This window comes from Suricata suricatta, chromosome 10, assembly GCF_006229205.1.
Source record: "Suricata suricatta isolate VVHF042 chromosome 10, meerkat_22Aug2017_6uvM2_HiC, whole genome shotgun sequence".
Lineage (NCBI taxonomy): Eukaryota > Metazoa > Chordata > Mammalia > Carnivora > Herpestidae > Suricata > Suricata suricatta.
The window spans coordinates 62,088,945-62,113,471 of record NC_043709.1 but is presented as its reverse complement, the minus strand read 5'-3'; the positions used below and the strand labels follow the sequence as shown (position 1 = coordinate 62,113,471).

The window sequence follows — 24,527 nt, the reverse complement described above, 5'->3', positions numbered from 1 at the left end:
TGAACTTTGACAATCAAATTGTATATTAAGTATTTTATCAATAGCGTAGTTGACTGTCCCCCAGTCAGCAGTGTGAGTGAACTTCCGCCGGATCCTGAGCTGAGCTCCAGCTAATTCTTTTTTCCTAGGATGATATCATGGGAGTCTGGAATTTTGTTGGTATCGTGAAGACAGACAAATTAAGACGGTAACCTGTAACTTTTTAAAACTCTCAGACTTCAGTAATTTTATCCTGAGGCATATGATTCATTTCTTTAATATAAGTCTGATATCAGAATTTTTTGGAAGGCTGATTCTTGAGCACAAATCATTGAATGAATGTCTGAGAGGTCTGCCTTGAATATTTCTGATTTCTTGAGAAGCGAGTATGGAAAATGTCTGAGATAGTTTCTCAGATTAAATGGCCTCCTTGGTACAGAGGTTTAGAGCTAGATTTTAAGACTGATACGAGTCTTTCTGGTATTTTTACTGCCCTTAAACAGAAAATGCCAATTTACTCATGTGGCCTGACTTTTTTGAATATAGGAGAGCATATGACAGGTGAAAAATTATGTGATGTGTTTAGCTACTTTGCATAACTTGAAATTTAATGGTGGGTGTTTAGTCTTAGTCCTGTGCTCCCACGGGTAGTGTATCCTTCAGGTAGGATGAGAAGCCAGCAGTTACAACTTTGGCAAATTCGTTTGCTAAGCTTTTGCCACATTTTATTAACTCTGAAGAATTTAGCAGCCTGATTCTGAAATCTGTGGTGTACAAGTAACAGTTCTGAAATCTGAAGGTTTCTAAGGAATAAATAATTCACAATGGACTTCTTCCCTTTTTGCTGGATCAGAAGACCGTGTCTTCTGCTTTTGTTCCCAGAAGAAAAATCAAGATATAGTGAAGAAAAATCCAGCTGTAAGAAGTATTTTTTGTTTTTAGAACTCCGTTAGTAGAATGAAGACGGTGAATGCCATTAGCAAGAGGGAGTGAATTAGCAACAAATGAGATAAGGCTTCTTTGCTGATTCAAGTGACAGTTTTGAGTTTGAATAACTCACATGCTGATCTAAAGGAGTTTATGTTTTCTCAGGAGACCAGAACAAAAAGGGCTGAGAAAAATCTGGGATGGACTGAAAAGGCAACAAAATGGTGGCACTTGCAAAATACTTAGATGAATGTACCCGTTTATCTAATTTTTAGGGGTACAATGGGGCAGATGTCCCTGAAATCCTTTTCCAACAGGCCATAACTGGCTTCCCAAATTGTGCAAATGCCGCACATAGCGGCTGAAGATTGCCCTCCAACGGACAAGTCAGCCCTTTGGAGATCTAGGGAAAAATGGGAACTGTTACGTTCTAAGCCTGAAACTAATGTAACATTATGTATATCAACTATACCTCCATTAAAATCAAAATTAAAAGCAAACCATTTTCAAGTAAGTAGTTATACAAGATAAATTAATAAATGAGTACTGAATAATACAGATTGGATTTAATGTACTTTTCCCTCTAATGACTCTGGCATCTGATAGACTGGTATATTTCTGGTTACATTATAAAGGTATTTGGAGGCTTATTCCATAGCTCAGGCTAAAGTGGCAAGAGTGGGGAACGTTTTGCCCAAAAGGAGTAGAGCGGTGACAGCCCTTTTGAAAGAGAATGGCCGCCCTGCCGTGTCCGCCCACAGTCCTCTGGTCAGGTGTGGATGCATATATGGTGGCATTTTGTGTAGATGGTGATTTTCATTATCACCTCGCCTTTTCCTTGTCTTCTGGGCTTTGTCTCCTTTCAGGTTACTGATTTAATTCTCATGATACCCAGTGTGAAATGTGTTTCCTTTCTGAGGAAGAAAACAGTCCAGATTTTTTATATATTCTCCCTTGACTCTTTTCTACAGTATTTAGCATGATCATTATGTGCACTATTTTGACCAACTGTGTATTCATGACTTTTAGTAACCCTCCTGAATGGTCGAAGAATGTGGAGTAAGTAGCTCATTCACTTATTTGTCTGGTTGCTTTGTTTTAAGGATTTCTACTTGCTGAATCTTGCTTTGCACAGTTTTAAACATCAAGGGAAAAAGTTATTTCTCCCCCCCACTCTTTACTTCACAGAGAGTGGGGAGGATCCATGTGGAATTTAGGAAATATCCTTAGAAGTGAACTCTAGAAAGACAAAGTGTGCTCTGGAAGTTTCTGCCCTTCATCTCCACCCTCCGCTGTGCTGGCCAGCACCTTTGACCTGCTGGCCCAGTGCCATCTTGTACCCTCAGTCAGTCCCTCATGGCACTGCCTTCTTCTCCAACATGAGGTTTCCCTTTCCTTTCCTTCCTTTTTTCTTTTCTTTTCTTTCTTTCTTTCTTTCTTTCTTTTTTTTTTTTGACTTGTCTAAAGTTAAAAATAGCTCTGGGGCCTCTCACCTGATTCAAAATGATCACCCACTAGAAGGCACCCAGTACAACATTCCAAAGTTCTTGGTTTTGTGTTTCGGTAAGTTTCCTCCAAAGCATCCCTTTGTCACCCTGCCTTTCCTCCTGTTGCATTGGCTGCGCCCGTTCTGTTTTGTCTCTTGTCACTTGAAGTGGCACTTCAGGCACCGACCATTACCTTAAAAGATTCATGTCAAATGTCTGCCTGTTCAGAACTTACCTCAAGCTATCTGTTTCTTTGACAGGTACACATTCACAGGGATTTATACATTTGAATCACTAGTGAAAATCATTGCAAGAGGTTTCTGCATAGATGGCTTTACCTTTTTACGGGATCCATGGAACTGGTTAGATTTCAGTGTCATCATGATGGCGTAAGTTGTCTGCTTCCTTTATTGACTGACGTTCTGTGTGTGGTTATGGATGTATGGTCGTATGCCTGGTTGTGTTGGTAAGTGTGCGTTTGTGGCCAGCTATAAGCAGAATTAATGGGTAACCGTGTAAGGCTATACTGGCTTATGCCTGTGATCCTTGCTTGTGAGGGCTCGACGGTCTAGGCAGTGACAGCATGTCTATGCGGGAGAAGGTTAGCCAAGGCTTTACAGCTAGGAAAGGAAGTAGGAAGTGATTTTTCCATTGACGTGCTCTCATATTTTCTTCCCCCTCATAACACTGACCAAGGTTTGCACACTTATCACTAGAGGGCCTTAGTGAAGACTGGAAATGTTTTAGGTGTAAACCTTAATTAAGCTGAAAATCCATTTCCTGGGTATGTTATAGCGCATGTAATTTCATGGGGCTGGCCCAGATGTTGGGGACTTCAGAGCACATTTTAGAGTTAGAACATGAGCCAGGGTATCTAAACTGGTCACTTTCTAAGGAAGTACTGACCAGAACTTCAAACCATTGTGAGATAATTGTATAATTCCCCATTAGTATGCTAGCCGCTCTTGGTAATTTGTGTTGTTTTAACAATGAACATGTGTCTCTTTGGGAAACTTAGCTGATGAGAAGAGTTATAACAGACGTTATTATTTTTATCTTCAGGTTGGGAAAGCACTTTCTGGTATAGTAGGGTATAAGGGTGTCATATAGGCTATATGTGTGCATGCAGATGTGTAATGTTGAGTGTGTTTGTATTTAAATGAATCTGAGCATCAGAAAGATGTATTTCAATGAGAAAATGTGAATGAATGAATGAATGAATGAATGAATGAATGAGTGGTATGCATTGGATATTTGAAACTGGAACTTTGACTTTCTGTTATATTAAGGCAATTTCTAGCTTTCCAATATTATGAGTACACATTGGTGTTCATTAAAAATTTAAGTGTCCTTGCTAGGCACAGAGCTGGTGACAAAATGGGCACTTAACACACCATTTGCTTTGATCCCCTGATGCTGAGTCCTGCTTCTGTATGTCACAGGCTACAACTTCATCTATAAGCACAACCGCAAAGATACGCATACAACGCTCGGATAAGTCCTATATATAGACATTTAGGCACGTTGGCCATTGTCAACGAGGGAGTTATTTTAGTGTAGATTTGTTTTTATGGGGATTCTGCGGCAGAAATTTGTCTCCTTTTTCTAAGAAATTGTTCACAAAGCTTGGGGACGTAAGCCTTTGTTACCTGTTGGTCTTCCTTTTTACTAAACATAATGCGTGGGCAGAGTAGTCACTCTGATTGGGATCTACACAGCACGATGCTGAGTAAGAGAGTAAGCCCCTAGAACCTCCGGTCGTATCAGTCCTTTCAAATATTCTTTTGAATTTTCTTTGCCCAATTGAAAAAAGAAATGTGTTCTTTAAGTGTTTATGTTTTGAAATTTTCTTTTTCAACAACAAAAAGAAATGAAACCATAGCTTGTGTGTAAGACCCTTTCTTCCCCCCATTGTCAAACCCTCGCCCGGTGGTACCATTACAAGTTAACTTTGGTTTGATTCTGCAGGTATATAACAGAGTTTGTAAACCTAGGCAATGTTTCAGCTCTACGCACTTTCAGGGTACTGAGGGCTTTGAAAACTATTTCGGTAATCCCAGGTAAGATGGCCCGGGGTTGGTGTTAGGTGTGGGGTTAGGGCCCTGACGTGACGTATTGTACTTTTTGTTTTGTTGTGGTTTTGTTTTTTTTCCTTCGGTGTTTTGTGTTCGTGTCTGTGTTTGTCATTTGTGTCTGTGTGTGACCTCCCTTACTACAGATATGTGACAGAGTTTGTGGACCTGGGCAATGTCTCAGCGCTGAGAACATTCAGGGTTCTGCGAGCTTTGAAAACTATCTCTGTAATTCCAGGTGAGAAAATTTACACACAAGACTGACTGCCTCATCTCCTCCTTCCCCTCCATCCATTTGTCCACCACATTCTAAAGCTGGCGTCAGCGCAATTGGTATGGCCTTGCACTCCGCATGTGTCTCCCAGGAGACGCCCTCTGGGATGGCCCGTTGGTCCTAAGACAGTTTCAGTGACAGCGCTTTTCTCAGGCATGCAGCCCCCATTCCATGCTTTGAAAAAGCACGTGCTTAAACATCATTTGGATCGTAGAGTATATGAAAAAAATTGTCACCGAGCTAGCCGTCTCACTGAACGTAAATCATGTGCTTCCTGGCCTCATGGAATTACAGTAATTTTAACATTCACTGTCATCCCATTGCTTGCGGTTTCTAGGCTTCCTGTCGCATGGTTTGCGGATGGGATGTCTTCAATGAACTATACTTTTATTGTTACTGTGTTAATGGAATTGTTTAACCACAGAAGAGACTTACCCCGTTGACTAGTCCAGTGCTATAGCCAAATTGAAGAGCCTTAGAGTCAGGGAACTGAACTTTAATAATCACTGTCTATCACATTCTCTTGCTGACTGTTTCACTGGAGTAAGAACCAGTGGATATCTGCTCTGTATACATTCAGAGACCATTTTCAAACACAAATCCCAATGAAAGCTTGTGCAGATGCTGTTATAAACAATCCAAGGTAAGATTAGATACAAACATCTGACTATATGGGCCAACAAAAAGGAAAGAAACTTGAGGGGAAAGAAACAAGGAACCTGTGGGTGGTTGAGAGCTAGTTAATTGACAGTCTTTTTGTAATTTTTGCCTTTTTCTTTTTGGTCATGGTTGAGCTGGCCCAGTGGTTCTTAACCTTTTGAAGGGTTTGGGTACTCTTGAGAATCAGGGGAAAGTTTGCAGACCCCTCTGAAACCCACCTGTGGACCCCGACCTAACACCCTTAATTTAATCTCAGTCCTTACTCCCGTCCCGAGTAATCCTTACTCCCGATTTTTCCTAAAGCCTGGTTTCGAAATCTGGCAGGAAAGATACTTTTGTTAGCCTTAGTCTTGCGAGCCTGAGATATACTGGCAGGAATGTGGCAGAAATCAAGACCATGTGGTTGCTGCTTGGACTTTGGTTGTGTTCAGGGGTTTTCAGGGAAGACTCCCAAGAGACCAAGCTTTTTAGTGCAGTTTTGTCAGAACAGAGACATGAAGAACAGAGGCATCCTGTTCCTGGTGTCACGTGGCTCTTCTTGTGGCTGACTCAAGAAATATTCCTCTCTTCCCCCTTTCAACTTTATCTAAATATCAAACACAGAGAAAGGGAAGCACAAAGGTAGAATCCTGGAGAAGGCCAGCTTGGAATGTGGCTTTCTGAGAACCCCAAGGAAGGTAAACCTCAGTTTCTCCATTTATAAATTTGGGCCATGAAGTGGGCCAGTAAATTCAGGCCCGACTGAAAATGAATACCTTTCTATTTAGCAATGGGAGCTTTCTCCTTATCAGCTAGAGGCTGGGTGTCAGAGTATATTCTTCCTGGCAAAAAACTACAAGCTTGACTTAAGGTTCGGTTCCTAGCCATTTTAAATCCGTTTGACAGAAAGCACAGTTCACTCTCCAGGCAGCTGCATGCAGCTCCCCGATGGTGGGTTAACCCTTAGGCAGGCCTCGTCTTATTCTTTAAGGCATCTGGAGCACCAAGTCTCTCCTTTCATTTTTCCTTTGCTCTCTTTCTTCTCTGGCCTCTTTTAAATATGATCCTATGTTTTCTGCTCACTTCCCCCAACGTACTCTGCAAGGCATCTGTCTCTTTATGTTCTTGTGATCTCGAAACTTCTCTTCCAGAATTAAATTGGAAAGCTGCGTTCTGTTCACTAACTAGGGCAGCAGATGCTATCTCTGGTCTAGCTCGTAGCTTCTGTCTCTGCTGTGTGGATAGCTTCTGACCACAGCATTTCTGCAGGGTAACTCTTGACTGGCCTCACGTTAATTTATTCTTACTGTCAATCAATCCATCTATAAAATATATTTATAAACGCATGTCTGTAGTGTTTGTGAACACTAGTGGGACTCCATAAATGATTTTAGTATAGCAATTATTATTTTAAAGAAGAAACCTAAACCCCAAAAAAAGGGTTTGTGTCAGGGTTTAGACCTCAGCTGGACGATTTGAAATAGATTCCGGATTCCTGTTTCTAGAAGCACCCCCACTCAAGCTAGTTTTGCGAAGTTAACTGGGATGGAGAAGAACTTTAAGGGATAATAAAGCCAGTGATAGGTCTCTGTCAGTGAGTGGTATAATTGATACTTGAATTAAAGTGTGACTTTTTATCCCAAATCCTCTCGCTCCCTGTACTACTTACAGAGGGCTATTGCCCTGTTCCTACCTGCCTGTTTCTCAGGTCTCCTTTCAAGGTGGGAATACCATTGTATGAGTCAGTAGATGTGACACCATTTCTTGATTGGAAATCTGAGTCATTTCTTACTCAATGGTAGGGCTGGGCCTCAGTTCCCTCTTTGTGAAAGCCCTCATCTTGTGCACCAAGTCTTCTTTTGGATCACTTCAGTGGACTTGATCTTTTTGCCTTTTCCTGTTCCCAGTTTAACTATAGGCTTTTGCTGAAACTGCAGAAACAGCAGCAAGAGCAACTACAGAGCTGACGTGGGGTCTGCGAGATCTCCCAAAGCCCCCAGCTCCCTTCATGGGAGTTTTCCTGTCCTGGAGACTCACCCACTCACCTGGGCTGACGTTGTCTTCCCTCTTAGCACCTTTGGTAGATATTCTAGGTGTGTTAGGACAGTCAGGACTCCCAGGAGATGGGACAGTGCAGTGAATCTGTTAGCTCCAGCCTTTTGGATAAGAAGTGCTTTGACTGAGAGCCTTCCCGTGGCTTAGAAAAGACCAAACCCACATTCTGACCCTTTCTATTTGCTGACTCAAGACCTAGACATGCATCACACATGGTTTCCCTTTTGCTTCAGAGAGCTTGGCTTAAAGAACAGTGCTTGCGAACTGCATGCTGGAAGGTTCCTTTACAGAAGGAGACCCTTTCTACATTTCCTTTGGTCTGGAGTTTGCCAGATTCAACTTGACACTGAATAGAAATTCAGTAGAAATTTTTGTCTTAAAACTTTGTTTTTGTTTTATATTCATTTGGAGCCCAGGTAGGAAACTGAGCTTCTGAATGACCTTGTTAGAAGTTTCATCTTCTCCATGCTTTGACCATGTGCCGCAGGACTGACCTGCCCAAAGATAGGGCGGACATCTCAAAGTAGGCATCTGAGGTTTTTCCTAGAGAGTAGTAACACTTAATGGTGTATATAAAAATGGGTTGGGACGGCCTTACTTGCTACTTCTCATTTCTACCATCGTTTCAGCAACTCCTGAAAAGCACCACTTCTCTCTTTGCCCATAGTAGTTTAATATCATTTTGCTTTCTTTAGAGTTGTAATTTCTTGATCACTTTTCTCTTTGATTTTTCATTCCTGTGCTTTCATTTGTTACTTTCTCTCCTTACCTGTGGTATCAGATAAGAAGTAGGGAAAATGATGGGCCCTTTTTCCTCCCACATATTCACAAAGAAACCATTTTCGTTAAATGTATGCACTATGAATATGACCATTTCTGCTGCACAGTGAAGGGGGATAGGAAGTGTTTTCAGACTATATGTAGCCTCATTGTTTCCTTTACAGTATTCTAGTTATTAATCCAGTTGCTTTTGTATTTCTTCTTTTCCCACATTGCTTCTCAGAAAAACATAGCCCAAGTTTAACACAATGACCCTAAGTGGGGAAACACTGAAATCTCATAGGATCCCACCATTCCACTTTTGGGAGCTAGTTTAAGTTTTGCTGAGACTTTGTGATATAAATCTGGTACATAAATCTACCTCCAGATCTCTCCCAAATTATTCCTGATCTACAGAACTTTCAAGAATATATATCATTGTGAGGCTTGAACCTGCAGCAAAAAAAAGTGGCCTGGCACAAATTTGCCCTGGGACTTGTTTAGACCAACCCAGACTTTGGGGATTGTGGAAACTTATTTCCCCTGGTGTGAGAACTGCTTGTTATTCCTCTTGAGGCCCAGGCCTGTGTGAGTTTTGTAGCATTAGCTTGCGTTGCTTCAAACCAAATAGATTTCAACCTGAGCCACAAACCAGGAAATAGAAATTTACTTTATTTGTAATCAGGCATCACCATGGTGGAAGACTTTGATTCCAGCATGCATAGCAGATTTCTCTGGGCTTGGCACAGAAGCAGGCTTTGTTCATTTGTTCAGAGAATGGCTGCACATTGTGAAAGGTGACAGGAGGTTCAGAGGTGCCTTTGGACCTAGAGGCCTCACCTGCTTCTCAAAATTCTTTAGATGTCCCAACTTCCTCTCCGGTAGCTGACATTTCTGTACATTGGGTCCAGCTATCTTTTCTTGATCTACAGTAAATGTTTTAACTGCTTCTGCTCAGACATATCCCAGTGCGAGTTAATGTTAGCCTTTTCCAAGAGTTCTCGCTGTCCAATTTGCCCCCACGTGGCTTCTGTTGCACACTCTGTTGTGTAGGAGTTGTTTGAAGGAGCATTCTGCTCTGTTTTGGATAATCAGTTTTCAGTCAGTATCTTGCTTGTTCTGGAATGTGGGGTTGTGAGCCAGTAGAAGAAGCAAGGCAACTTCTCCTCACAGCCAGCACAGTGGCATTTTCCATTCTTTCATGTACCGGGTCAGAAATTCTACCAGCAGCTTCATACTCCAGTGACCTGTGTTGATGATAGCAGGAAGCACTTTTGCCTGGCTGCATTTACTAGCGCGTGTCAGTCACTGCTGGCAAGACTGCAGAGCTTGAGCTCAAGAAATGCGTTATGTGAAAGACCATCAGGTACGTGAAAAGATGCTCAGGATAACTAATCATTAGGGAAATGCAAGTTAGAACCATAATGAGATATCACCTCACACAAGTTAGAATGGACCTTGTCAAAGAGACAAGAGACAGCAAGCACTGGTCCTGAATATGGGGCAAAGGGAGCCCTCACACATGGTTGGGATTAGTAAAGTGGTGCAGCCACTATGGGAAACAGTATGAAAGATCCTCAAAAATTAAAAATAGAACTACCATATGATCTGGCATTTCCACTTCTGGGAATATATCCAAAAGAAATGAAAACACTAAGTCAAAAAAGGTATCTGCACCCCACGTTCATAGCAGCGTTATTTACAACAGCCAAGTGTCCACGGATGGACCAATAGATAGTGTTGTGAGATATATAGATGCAGATGTAGATACACACACACACACACACACACACACACACACACACACACACACACACACACTGGAATATTATTCAGGTATAAAAAATGAGAAAAACCATACCATTTGTGACAACATGGATGGAGAAGGCATTATGCTCAGTAAAATAAGTTGGACAGAGAAATGTTTGATCTCACTTATGTGTGGAATCTAAAAACAAACAAACTCATAGAAAAAGAGATCAGATTTGTGGGTACCAGAGGCAAAGTGTGGGGGGAGGAGGAATTGGAGGAAGGTGGTCAAAAGGTGGAGACTTCCCGTTATAAGAGAAAGTAAGTACTAGGGATGGAATGAGTAACATGATGACTATAGCTAACACTGCTGTGTGATATTTAGGAAAGTTGTAACTCCTAAGAGTTCTCATCACAAGGAAATCTTTTTTCCTTTTTTTTCTCCCCTCCCTTTTTATTATATATATATATATATATATATATGTATATGAGAAGATAGATGTAAGCTGAACCAACTATAGTAATCATTTCACAGTCATTTCACATTTCACATCATGATATATGCCTTAAACTTCTACAGTGATGTATGTCAATTATTTCTCAATAAAACTGGGGGGGGGGATGCATTCTTGATAGCATGTTCTCCCTAACTTGGCACTGATTTCTGCAAGTATGGTCATTCACAACCATCAGCCCTAATGGAAGGAAGAAGAGTCTTGGCTGAGGCCAGATGACCCAGTAACCATTTACACTTAATAGTGCTTTGTACTTGTGTGTCTGCCTTGGGATGCTACCACCACACTGCATCGCCTTTCTTCCTGTGGGACCTTGATGAGAATCTTGGAAAGTAAACTTTTTAGATGGCCATCGGTAGTGTTATTTAGTGGTTACTGTTGCTTAATTAAGATTTGTTTCTCTGACGATCTGTATGCCTGAATGCCATTTCCAGCTTAAGTTTCTACTTTAAACTTCTTGAAAGCTTTAAAGAACTCTCACCAGGGAGTTGATCTAAACCTTAGACTTCAAAACAAAACACTTGAATTTTTTTTTTTTTTTTTTGCTTTCTTGACTCATGTTTACAGATTTCTCCAGCAATGACATCTGGTTTATGGAGAAAAGATTTGAAACCAGCTGATTGAGAACATTTAGGTCTATTCCCAGGGAAGTGATGAGTTCCACGTATGATTAGTGTATCTTTGGTTGCAAGTGAAAGGATATATGAGTACTTCAGGGAATCTAAGGGCTGGAATGCTTTTGGGCTTCTGGAAGCCATTGAAACCAGAATGCAGAGTTGGAAAGCTCCAGATACCAGGAAGTACTTTTTCTAATGTTTTTCTTTCACTCCATGTGTCCGTTTCCTTTTTCTATCTCTTAGCTTACTAACGGCCTTTACTTCTCAGACATATCCTAACATGATGACAGAATAAACCTACCACTTAGTTCCCAAATTTATGTTATCATTCCTTCCACTTTAAAAGACTACTGGACTGCCTATATTCCTGGAGGAGGGGCGCCTGGGAGGCTCAGTTGGTTAAGTGTCCAACTTCAGCTAAGATCATGATCTCACAGTTCGTGAGTTTGAGTCCCGGATCGGGCTCTCTGCTGTCAGGTCTGAGCCTTGTTGGGATACTCTGTTTTCCTCTCTCTCTGCCTCTCCCCCATACTCAAAAATAAATAAACTTAAAACAACTTAAAAATGGATGAATAAATAAATAAATACATAAATAAATAAAAATTCTTGGAGTAAACAATTGGTATGTAGGTCAGATGTCTACCCTGACATCTATAAACTACTAACGCAAAGTCACTTCCTACAAACGAGGCTGCTGAAAGCCCAGCTTCATGGAACAGGGGATTGTTGGAGCCTCGTGGCCTGAGATTTCCTATTATATGGGCCTGGAACTGTCCAGAGAGTTTCCAGCCCAGGAAAATCAGATTAGACTCATTCTAAAATTGTATGGATTTTTTAATTTAATTTAATTTAATGTATGTATTTACATCACAAATGCATTGATTTGACTACTTTGTAGTATTATACTCATGTTACTCATATGAATGATCACTTACAGCTTCTTTTTCAGTTCATTTAAAATAGAAATAGAAATGGCTTTGAACAGTCATCCCATGTTCATGTAAGTGTTTGTCTAAACCATGCAGGGGAGATATAAGCTCTTAAAGAAGTCTAGAGGGGGTGCCTGGGTGGCTCAGACGGTTGGGCCTCCGACTTCGGCTCAGGTCATGATCTCACGGTTTGTGGGTTCGAGCCCCGCATCGGGCTCTGTGCTGCCAGATCGGAGCCTGGAGCCTGCTTCCGATTCTGTGTCTCTCTTTCTCTGCCCCTCCCCTGCTTATGCCCTGTCTCTCTCTGTCTCCCAATAATAAATAAACATTTAAAAAATTAAAAAAAAAAAGAAGTCCAGAAAGAGGAACTACAGCTATTCTTCAGGGACTTATTCAACTATTCTTTTTTTTTTTAATCATGCTTTGACTTTGAAAACAGAGCTGTATAATTTTAGGAGCCTAGAATTGATTTATTGACCCAGTATAGACCCACCTCAACCGAGCCAAATACAGGGAAGGACTTTTCTATGCCTCAGCAACTTCTGAAAATAAGGCCCATAATACTGCAACAACTTTCACATCTTGATGCTTGCCTTCTATTTTATACCACCAGTATCTTCTCACTTGCCTCTGTGACTATACTACAGTTTCTTAGGGCCTTCAAATAAAAGGCTGAAATTTCAGTTGCTTAATCTGAAAAAAAAATCTCTGCTTTATTTTGAAAGACTTTTAAAGAAGATTCTTCATTTTTTTCCCTCCACTACCCACTGCCACGTACTCCTGTGTTTACGTACATTCTGTGTTTGAGAAAATGAGACGAAGGAGGAGGCTTGGATTTGTTCTGACGTACAGTGCGTCAGAACTAGTGGCTGAGCCCAGACCCAATTCCTGCCTTCCCCTGTCTGGTGCTCATTTTGCACAGCCTTATGAGGAGGAAATATCAGGTTAGAAATGTTCTGTGCTCCTGTGTCTTGAAAGCAGACAAGCCTTTCTTCATCCTTTTGGTGGCCACAGTCTTCATGGAAGGTCTTTTCCATAAGAAAGCACAGGCCTTTGCACACTTTTGTATCTCTGCTGTCTTAATTTGTAGCTCTTGTTTCTTTCATTTCTCTTAGAATCCTTTCAAGTTATATGTGACAGGAAAGAAAACTTCTGATTCATTTGCTCTTTCAATAGAAATATATTAACTGAAGGGAACCTGGCTGGCTCAGTCAGTTAAGCGTCCCAACTTCAGCTCAGGTTATGATCTCATGGTTCATGAGTTCAAGCCCCATGTCGGCCTCTCTGCTGTCAGTGCAGAGCCTACTTCGGATCCTCGGTCTCTGTCTCTTTCTGCTCCTCCTCTACGTGTCCTCTATCTCTCTTTCTCTCTCAAAAATAAACAAACTTAAAAGGATATGTGTATATGTTATATATTTTATATCAAGTGCCTGCTTCATGCCAGGTCCTGTGCTTCTCACAGCATGCATTACTATTATTGGACTTGGATAGAAAATTCTATCAAATTCAACTTTGAAAATTCTAGGTGGTTACTTGCAAAATACAGCAAAAACCCCAATCATGTCCATACCCCCCTTTAGATCACCATATGAGGCTAGCTATGTAGTATCATTTTCCCAATCACATCTCTGAGGACAGCAACGTCTATGTAACAGTGATAGCTTGCAAGTGTCAAGTGCCAAGGTACTGTACTTGGTATTTTATTTTACATTCATTATCTTATCTAAACCTCACAACAGCCCAGTGAGGGGTTTTGTAAATACCTTTTTATAGATGGGTCAACTGAGGTTCAGACAAAAATAATTAACATTTGAGTCCTTGCTGTGGACCAGGTGCTGTGCTAAGTGCTTAGATGAATCATGCCTGATCCTCACAACGGCCCTATAATAGTCAACTACTATTACTCCCATTTTAAAAGATGAAAAACCTAAGATTCCAAGAGGTTAGGTATATTGCTCAGGTCATACAAGTAGTGGTATAACTTAGTTAAGAGTAGTAATTATATACCTCACTTCATACTTCACAGCCAAGATTAGGATTTTTCATGAACTTCAGTCTGGTATTCCTGCCTTCGGAAGTGGATCGGGACTGTGGTCACTCTTGAGGCCTGTGTGTCAAGGCACTGTGTTTGCCTCCCATCTGTCCTGGTGCACTGCCATCCCTGGAGTGCTCAGTGCTTTTTTTGGCTACGTCCTGTGGATGGCCTGATGCCTAGGCATGCTCAGAAGAGCCTCATATGGAATCTGTTTTGACCCAAACATCAGGAACCCACAACCATGTTCTCCTGTGTCTCCTATCATTGATGACTCCGTGTGCAGCTGAGAAAGCTACCTGCAGGTTCAAATTTGAGCCAATGGCTTGCATTTAAACCTCAAATCCAAGTGGGTTATATGTTTTTTATTTTGTTTTCAATCTAGGACAGAAAAAAGGTCAGTTGTAGACAACAGGGCATGTCTGTGATACAGAGAAAGTGTATTTGTAAATGGAAAGATGACCCGTAAATACTGGGTTGCTAATAACCTTTTCAATATATTGGCATCTCCAGAGCTGTTGGGAAAATATTTATCACACTTTCTCATTACTTGGCTTTTCAACGTTCCAGTAGTTCTCTGCCCAGTCAGGAAACCTCCTCAGTCCCTGATTTTCCCGTTTGTTTATTCAGCAAATATTTACTGAGTACCTGCCATGGGCTAGGCAGTCTAGATACAGCTGTGAATGAGACAGATGTAAATAATTAATTATAACCATGATAAATGCTACAGAGGAAGATATAAGATGCTATTAAATTATTAATAATAATGGAGGAGGGAGAAGAATTGTAAAGTCAGGGAAGGCTTTCCCAGAGAGTTGATATTTAAGCTGAGCCCAAAGAATGAATAGGAGTTAGGTAGGTAGGACAGGGGAATGGAAGGAAACATTCCAGGCTAGGGAACAGCACGTAGGAAGGCTCTGAGGCAAGTAAGAGCCTGATTCGCTTAGGAACGAGGCAGCAGTCAGACTCAGGAAAGTACAGGAAGAAAAGAGCTGCATGTTGGAGAAGGAACTTTCTTTTTCTTTTTAAAAATTGAGTTAAGAATTGATACTTCTGGAAAGATTGATAATATTGCTGACCCATTGCTATTCCCATGGCCTAAGAGACAAAGTGGCCATGGTTTAAGCGTGGCGCTGTGGGGCGGAATAGAAGCCAGTAGCCAAGAGGGAGGCTGGGGGAGGTGGGGAAGGGGCATGAGGTGACTCTGATTCTGGGGCTTCTATCTCCACAGGCCTGAAGACCATTGTGGGTGCCCTAATCCAGTCAGTGAAGAAGCTGTCGGACGTGATGATTCTGACAGTGTTCTGCCTGAGCGTTTTTGCCTTGATTGGACTGCAGCTTTTCATGGGAAATCTGCGAAACAAGTGTGTTGTGTGGCCCATAAACTTCAATGAGAGCTATCTGGAAAATGGCACCAAAGGCTTTGATTGGGAAGAGTATATCAATAATAAAAGTAGGTGGCCCCTTTCCTGCAAGAAGTTTTTTTTTTTCTCTCCATAATATTTTATTGTCAAATTGTTTTCCATACAACACCCAGTGCTCTTCCCCTTAAGTGCCCTCCACCATCACCACTGCAAGAAGTTTAAGACAAGTCTGTCTCTAGTTTACGTGGTCCGAAGCCGTCACTGGGCTTTAAAAGTAGTTGGGGCTGGAAAGGAATCCTGTACCACTGGAGCAGCCTGAGGAAGTTATTCCCTTTCCTTGGGTAGGATTGTGTTCAGAAGCGCACTCTGAGTTATTTTCCTCTCCTTTTAAACCCAGAAGTGAAACTATAGCTTTTTTTGCAGGCACCCCTAAACTTTTGCTTTGGAAATCAGTTTGATAAAAAAAAAAAAAAAACCCATTTGCTCTAGTTGGGTAACCTCAGATATTTAAGCATTTAGTTTAGAATATGCGTAGGAAATTCTCTTAATATTACTAAGACCATCATAGTCTGGTGTGGGGAGTCAGGTAGTCTCTAAGTAACCATTTGAGCCTATTATAGTTAAAGAGTTTTAATAGTTTCATTTCAGGAACCAAAGCACTTGGGTCTTATGCTAAGGAGCATTTGGTGTGGTGGTACTTCTATAAAATGGGGAATGAAGCGCCGGGTGGCTCAGTCGGTTGAGCGTCTGATCTTGGCTCAGGTCATGATGCCGTGGTTCATGAGTTTGAGCCCTGCATCAGGCTCTCTGCTGTCAGTGCAGAGCCTACTTCAGATCCTTGGTCTACCTCTCTCTCTGCTCCTCCCCTGCTCACACATTCTCTCTCTCTCTCTCTCTCTCTCTCTCTCTCTCTCAAATAAATAAATGTTAAAAAATTTTAATAAAATAAAATGGGGAAAATTAACAATACCACTATTAGTCACTCCTGAGGAATAAAGGCAATTAAGTAGCCATAAGAAAATGTTGCAAAGGGAATTTCAGGGGCACATACAGGAAAGGGAAGCATGCCTTCTTATTTAATATAGGATGTGGTAATGTGATCAGTGAGGATTTTCGTTTGTCTTAGATGAAGAAGATGATGGATAGAAGGCCAGAGTTGTATAAAGGAATAAAGAGCTCAGAAAACTCACTTTTAGACCCTTAATTTCAAGTCCCAGAAACTAGCATATAGATTGGAAATATGAGGGGAAGTCAAGTGTCTGTGAAAAGAACATTGTATTAGGACTACATAGTAGCATTTTTCATTTTTAAGATATATATGAAAAAAATTAAGAGGAAAGAATTTTATCAGGTTTTCTTCTGTCAGAAAAGATTTATGTGAGCTAAAATCAGTAACTGCTTCTGTTGGGGCTAGTGAGGAGCAGTGTAACTTTATTCTCATTTACTTGTATCTACCTTTTTCATTTCCTTCCTCTTCAAATTTTTCTAGCAAATTTTTACACGGTTCCTGGCATGCTGGAACCTTTACTCTGTGGGAACAGTTCTGATGCTGGGTAAGTAGCTCACCTAGTTTTATTCTTGCCCCTTAAAATAATGTGTCAGATGAAAGTGGCCAGTATTTTCCCTTTTCTTTGTGCTCTTATGGTGGATCCTACCTGGGTCTGATGTATTGGTGGACTCAGATTTTCTTTCTGGTTCGTATTTTTCCATCCAAAATTGGCATTTCTCTAGTAGGTGAATGTGCCTATAGTCTCAAGCCAAAATAAAAAATGTAAAAGGCTAAGAAGGATAGAGTCTCCAACACCAGGTATCTTGCCTGTCTCTTGTAGATTCCCATTGTCTTATACCTTATGCCACAATTAATAACATATATAGTAGGGACACTGTCCTGGCAATAGATTAGTACCAAGGATGACCCAAAACATACGAGGCCTGATAGCATGGGGAAGGAAAAGAGCAGCAACATAGTATTTTTTTTTCCATTTTTAAAAAACTGTGGTAAAATACATAGAACATAAAATTTACTCTCATAACCATTTTTAAGTGTACGGTTCAGTGGCATTAAGTAGGTTCACATGGTTGTGCAACCATCCACCATCCAACTCTTTCTATCCTCCCACACTGAAACAATACCCATTAACCACGAACGCCCCATTGCCCCCTCCCCTCTCGTTCCACTTTCTGTCTCTATGATTTCGACCACTCTGAGTCTTTCATGTAAGTGGATTGATGCAGCAGTTGTCTTTTTATGACTGGCTTTTGTCAATTGGCATGATGTCCTCAAGGTTTATCCATGTTACAGCATCTGTCGGAATTTCCTTCCTTTTTCATGTTGAATGATACTCCCTTGTCTGTAAAAACCAGATTTTGTCTATCCACTCGTCTGTCAACAGACACTCAGGTTGCTTCTGTGTTTTAGTTATTGTGAGTAATGCTGCTGTGAACACAAGTTAATACAACATAACAACATAATGCAAATCTTGATTCTGCTACATTCAGCTCTAAGACTTTTGGCAAGCCATTTCACTTAGGTGAGCCTCAATTTCTTCATAAAATGGAATTAATAAGTCATGTCTGCACTTCCTTCAAGGGTTATTGTCATGATGCACTTAGATAACACACATGAAAATGCTTTGGAAACTGAAAGTTACATAAATGTGAGGCTGTCCCATCATTTTCCGTAGTATATTGGTCCTCTAGGATTTGGTACTTTAAGATGATTGTGACAACTCCACGTCCATTTAATTTCTGTATCAAAGTAGATACCAGACATTGCATTAAAATACATACCAGGTGAGTCTAAAAGCAGGGGAACTGGTAAAAGTGAGGTCACTGAAATTCCCAGTATGACATAGGTTCTCTTGATGAATGTTAAGAGAACAAAGATGATGAAGAAGAACTTCTAGCTAGCCATTTGTCATTTGGGATCATAGCCAAGATAAATTAGGTTGAGTTACACATTGGTATGAATCTGGGACAGTGGTTCTTGAATTTTGGTGTACATACGAATCACCTGATGTGCCTCTTTAACACGCAGATCCGGAGGGCACCTGGGTGGCTCAGTCAGTTGAGCTTCGAGTTCAGCTCAGGTCATGATCTCATAGTTTGTGAATTCTAGTCCCACGTTGGGCTCTGTGCGGCCAGTGCGAAGCCCGCTGTAGACCCTTGGATCCTCGGTCCCTGTCTCTCTGCCCTTCCCCTACTTGCACTCTCTCAAAAATAGACATTTTTTTTTTAATGAAGACTCGTGGCTCCCATATCCAGAGCTTTTATTCCTAGTCTGGGTAGGACATAGGATTCAGCAATTTTAAGAGGCAAACCTGGTGATTCTGATCCTAGGCTGTCCCCAAAGACATAATTTTTTTGAAAAGTTGACCTTTTCTTTTTTCTTAATACCTATATTTTGGCCTGACTTTCTAGATGGTTATTTGTTATTAACTTATAGTTGATGATTGGGTAGAATTATATTGAAAAGCGCTGAGATTCCTTTTCCTTCCTCAGGCAATGCCCGGAAGGCTACCAGTGCATGAAAGCAGGAAGGAACCCCAACTACGGCTACACAAGCTTTGACACTTTCAGCTGGGCCTTCTTGGCTTTATTTCGCCTTATGACCCAGGACTACTGGGAAAACCTGTATCAGCTGGTAAGTAGAAATACCTCTGTTTTGAGTGCTGCCTTTTTTTCTTTGGTGACAGAATTCGTATGAGGGTATGTGGGGTTGGAGACATTCCGTGTAAGAGAACTTCAGTGAAGACATCATGCAGGATCTTGGGATTTTATTTCTCAGAGTCAGCTGACTTACAAAATTAGTTGAATTCTCCCAGCTCTTGCCCGTGTTTCTTTAGTGCCCAGTCATGTAAAGCTTGTAGAGGCTCACAGCCTTGACAGCCTTTTGCCTGGCCTGGGAATCTGCTATCTCAGTTTACTTCCTGTTGTTTCACCAGACCATCTGCAGTATTTCTCTGCTCAGATTTTTGGCTTAGGGAGTCTTTTTAAGGAATATCAATTAAACATACTGTACAAAGCACTAAGCTAGACATTAGAAAGATGAGATTTCTATCCACAAAGACCTTGGATTCTAAACATATCAACATTTTTGAGATTTGTAACATATGCAAACTTACTGAGATAGATTGTGACAGATTAAAAAAAAAAAAGTCCGCCGTTCTTTTGGGCTATATTGGTGACTATGGGCAAGTATTTTAATTTTGCTGGTGGTGATGGAGAAGTAAGTCTAGGTGACTGCTAAGGGTCTTCCAGCTTAGAAATTCCATGATAATTCATTGTTTTCTATTTGACTCTGGTGTTTGGTGATGCCAGTTCAAGAATAAGAAACATGTCAGGCGCCTGGGTGGCTCAGTCAGTTATGCATCCAACTTTGGCTCAGGTCATGATCTCACAGTTTGAGTTCAAGTCCTTCATTGGGCTCTGTGCTGAATGCTCCGAGCCTGGAGCCTGCTTTGGATTCTGTGTCTCATTCTGTCTTTGCCCCTCCCCTGCTTGTGCTTTATCTCTCTCTGTCACTCAAAAATAAATAACTATAAAAAAATTAGGAATGTGTTGAAGAGAAGCTTCTTTTTTTTCTTTAATTTTTTTAATGTTTATTTATTTTTGAGAGAGAGAGACAGAGTGCAAGCAGGGGAGGGGCAGAGAGAGACAGAGAGAGAGAGAGAGAGACACAGGATCTGAAGCAGCTCCGGGTTCTGAGCCATCAGCACATGAAGCTCAAACCCATGAACCATGAGATCATGACCTGAGCTGAAGTCGAACACTTAGGGGCGCCCCTTGAAGGGAAGCTTCTAATTCAGATCCCGTAAGGAATTCTTACTTTCTGTTGGACAGCCTAGAGTTCGCTCAGGTTCATATCTTTCTTATGAAATATTTGTAGTTGATGCTAAGTTTCATTAAATATTTGTAGTTGAAAAGAATAACAGTGGGGGCGCCTGGGTGGCCCAGTCCGTTAAGCGACAGACGTCATCTCAGGTCATAATCTCACTAGTGAGAGTTCAAGCCCCATGTCAGGCTCTGTGCTGACAGCTCAGAGACTAGAGCCTATTTCGGATTATGTGTCTCCCTCTCTCTCTGCTCCTTCCCCCCTTCAAAAATAAATAAACATTTAAAAAAAATTTTTTTAAAGAATAATGATGAAATTCAGATGTGGAGTCAGTCGCATTATACATAGCCTAACACCCAAGTGTTCTTTGATGTCTGTTTGCTCACAACTAGTGAATCTAGAGGATCCGAGAATCCTCCTTCATATTTTTCCCCACTGTTCTTTATGCCATATCTCTCTTTAAAAACCCATCCTATTGCAGAAGAAAAGGAAAGACATCACTCAAGATGGGGACTTCTGAGGACTTGGACCCAATCCCTAATCTGGCTGTTAATGCTCTTTGAGGACCAGTAGATAAATGAGCTGAAGTCTTGTATTCATTTCTTTATACTTGTTTTAGAACCAGCTAACAAAGCCAAATATAATTCTTAGCTCACAGCATTTTCCCCTTTAAAAAAAAAATCAAGCATTTTTCCATGAAAGGAGTATATGAGGAGTATGTGGAAATGGAAGAGGACTTTTCCTGTCACAAGGAATGGGAGATACCAGTGACATTTATTCTGAACTGAGGCTAGAGGAAGCCATTTGGTGCTAAGTACTCTGCAGTACGAAGGCACACCGTACCCCGAGGGCCCATTCTGTCAGAAGTGCAGTGGTGCCGTGCAGAGGACGGTTACCCCACAAGCTCACTTCTGCCTGGTTCATTTGATGCACAGGACTCAGAAAATGGTCTTTGTCTTTACAGACCCTACGAGCTGCCGGGAAAACGTACATGATCTTCTTCGTCTTGGTCATCTTTGTGGGTTCTTTCTATCTGGTGAACTTGATCTTGGCTGTGGTGGCCATGGCTTATGAAGAACAGAATCAGGCAACACTGGAGGAGGCTGAGCAAAAAGAGGCCGAGTTCAAAGCAATGTTGGAGCAACTTAAGAAGCAACAGGAAGAGGCACAGGTTGGTGATCAGTGTCCTGCCAGCCAGACCAGTGTGACTCAGGCCCTATCTGATTGTCACTGCAGTTGATCTTTTCTAGGCACATTGTCAATTAGAAGCCACTGATCTGGTTAAAAGGATCCAAGTAACGACTGCAGGTGGCTGGCCCAGTTATTCCATTTGTCTTCATGGCCACATGGTCTGTTAATATGATCTCTGGTCGACTTTCTCAACTGTTTAGTGTTCCGCTGCTAGGCTGGCTGGACAGGGGGAGCAAGTGGCCCGAGCAGTACGCAGCATGCTTCCTATAAGCGTTGCCTTTTTGTTAGGATCTCCTTCACACATCCTTTGCAATTATGAAAATGTTGGTTGTAACTGAAAAGAAAATACAGGTGAAAGAGTAAAGTGAAATGGGAAAAACAGTCTAGTGATCCCACCACCCTAATGCTTTGCTGTCTGATCCTTGTCCAAACATACATGTGTTTTTACACCGTTGGGCCCATAAGGTGCAACTTGGTTTCTTAGCATTCATTTTCAGAGTTGTCCATAAGATGTCTTTTGGCACCAAGAATGCAGCCACATTCTTGTCAGAGATACTTCTGAGAATAAGCCCTAGAGCCCTCCCTCCAGGGTCCTGCTCTGATTACACAAGGCTGTGTGCCACGGTACCGATGACCCCGGGAATGGAGACAGCCTGGTCCTGGCCGCGGTCTCTTCTCCGGGCTGGTTCACCTTTCTCCTTTGCCCCCGCCTCCCCTATCTGTGGGAAGTGATCTTCGATCTGCACTGGATGCTTGGCTCCTTGCGGCTGCAGGGAACTGCTTCTGACTGGCCTGTCACTGTGTGTCCCCCACCCCAGGCGGCAGCGATGGCCACCTCCGCAGGCACCGTCTCAGAAGATGCCATAGAGGAAGAAGGTGAAGATGGGGTAGGCTCTCCACGGAGCTCCTCTGAAATATCCAAACTCAGTTCCAAGAGTGCCAAAGAAAGACGTAACAGGAGAAAGAAGAGGAAGCAGAAGGAACTCTCCGAAGGAGAGGAAAAAGGGGATCCTGAAAAGGTGTTTAAGTCAGAGTCGGAAGACGGGATGAGGAGGAAGGGCTTTCGGCTGCCAGACAACAGAATAGGGAGGAAGTTTTCCATCATGAATCAGGTAATGATTTGTACTGGGTCAAATAAGCCTGAGAAATTCTCCTTTTGCTAATCTCAGTTGATTCTCACATTCCCCCTCTTTTGCTCTACCTTTTCCAGCCCCTTCCCTGCACCCTCCGGTCTCCCTCTCCATGGTCCATACTGTGCTCTAGAGGGAGTGTTGTGGGCGTGTTGGGGCCCTCCTCTGCTGCAGTCCTGCCCTCCCCTCTCTACTCTGGGCCAGCCCTATGACCACGTGATCACCTCTGGTCGCCTTCCTGCAGCCCTAAAGCCCTTTTACACCAGTAGGCCTTCCATTCTATCTTTCTTCTTAAGTGTTGGAACATCAGAATTTAGCTTTCAAACATCTCTGTTTAAGAATTGCATGTAATTGTAGGTTAAAGAAAAAGAGACCTGAAACTCTAGGTCACCTTATTTGAGTGTGGCAAATTCTAGTGATTAATTATTCTAGGTATATAATGTCATGCTGATAAATTAGCCTATGATAGGTTAAAAGCCTCCAGTTGTACCCAACTTTGATAAATGGGGAAACTAAGAGAAAGAGAGACGAGAGGACTTAGGGATAATTACTGAGCATTCTGTTACTATAAATATCACCACACAACACCTATTTTTGGATTTCAAAGAACACCACCAAAATCCAATTCGGAGGCCATTAAATTCCCAATTTTAGAGAAATGCTAGAAAGTTAGTGCGGCATGAAATAGATTACAGTTACTGGTCTCCTGGCAGTGTCCCCAGTGTCTTGTTTCCCAGAGGTGACCATTGTGCCTCTCCCTGGACACCTCTCCACTCCCAGCTCAGCCTCTGCCAGTCCTGTTCACTTGGTCACAGCAGAATCTCTCGTGTCCCTGCCCTTCTTCCCATCCCCTTAGCTCTATCTTAGTTCGGGCTCTTGTATTAGTCCGTTCTACGGATCACTGCGGGTTTGTTTCCTCTGATCATTCTCCCGAGCCTTTATGTTGTGTACACCGTCAACAGAGCACTTCCCAACACAGTGCTCTTGTGATTCACCACCAAGCAGTTGCAGAGTACCGACCGTGCTTCCGGGATTATGCTGGCTCCCAGAGATTCACGGTGGTTCACTGTCCTGACCTAAGGAGCCTACAGTGTAGTGGGGCGGCTGCCGAAACTTGTTTCTATAATAGCAGCAGGGGTTCCGTATTTTTCTGTAACTGAGGTAGGCTGGAGTGTTTAGAGGGCACAGATCTACCGCAACCTGGAGGTTTGGCACAGACTAAACAGGAATTAGTCAGGTAATGTGAGTGTGTGTGTGTGTGTGTGTGTGGATGGGGTGGGGGTGGGGGAGTAACAGGGCAGAAGAAACATTCCAGGTGTGGGAAAAAAAGTATGTTCCTGTTTGGACACCCCGTACCCCAGTAGAGACGTCTTTTAGACACACAGATAGTCAAATGATGCCTCTGGGAAGATGTCCTGAGCAGAGAGGTGGTGATTGGAACCATGAGACTTGCGGAGGTACTCAGAGGTTGTGTCAGGTGAAGGAACAGTGGGCAAGGTGTTCCACCGCTGATGCTCATGGCCATCGCAGATGGAACTCACGAGGGAAAACAAAGGGACAGTCTGTAGAAGTGCTAAGAGAACCAGGTCAGTGAAGCCAGGAGAGCACAAAGGTTGGAGAAAACAGGTGAGTGGTCAATGAATTGAAAGTTAACAGAAATGTTTCATGAGATCAGAATTGGAAATAAAGCACTGGATTGGGCAGAAGTCATTGAGCACTTTAAAGACACACTTTAGTCCAGGATAAGGATAGATGCTATATTAACTGGGAACTGGAGACAATGAGTACAGACGTCTCAAAAATCTTCTTGAAAAGTTTGGATGGAAGGTAAGTATTTTATAATCTGGGGTGGGGGAGCCCAGAAGAAGGGGAAGTAGAAGTCAAAAATGGAGTAGAATAGAAAAGAAACTAGAGCGAAGTCTTGGAAGATGTGAAACTAGATAGAGTCTCTAGCAGGAAAGGGCTACCTTTTAC

General features: G+C 42.0%; 1 protein-coding gene across 1 annotated transcript in view; it reads left to right on the top strand.

The window, feature by feature from the left end:
* Positions 1 to 24,527, top strand: part of SCN8A (sodium voltage-gated channel alpha subunit 8) — a 178,931-nt gene that overhangs the window by 86,760 nt on the left and 67,644 nt on the right. The window contains exons 4-11 of the mRNA XM_029955498.1: positions 1,876 to 1,965; positions 2,654 to 2,782; positions 4,612 to 4,703; positions 15,266 to 15,487; positions 16,888 to 16,951; positions 18,900 to 19,041; positions 21,197 to 21,403; positions 22,242 to 22,535. Coding sequence (XP_029811358.1) covers positions 1,876 to 1,965; positions 2,654 to 2,782; positions 4,612 to 4,703; positions 15,266 to 15,487; positions 16,888 to 16,951; positions 18,900 to 19,041; positions 21,197 to 21,403; positions 22,242 to 22,535 — 1,240 coding nt within the window. The remainder of the gene's footprint in view (positions 1 to 1,875; positions 1,966 to 2,653; positions 2,783 to 4,611; positions 4,704 to 15,265; positions 15,488 to 16,887; positions 16,952 to 18,899; positions 19,042 to 21,196; positions 21,404 to 22,241; positions 22,536 to 24,527) is intronic.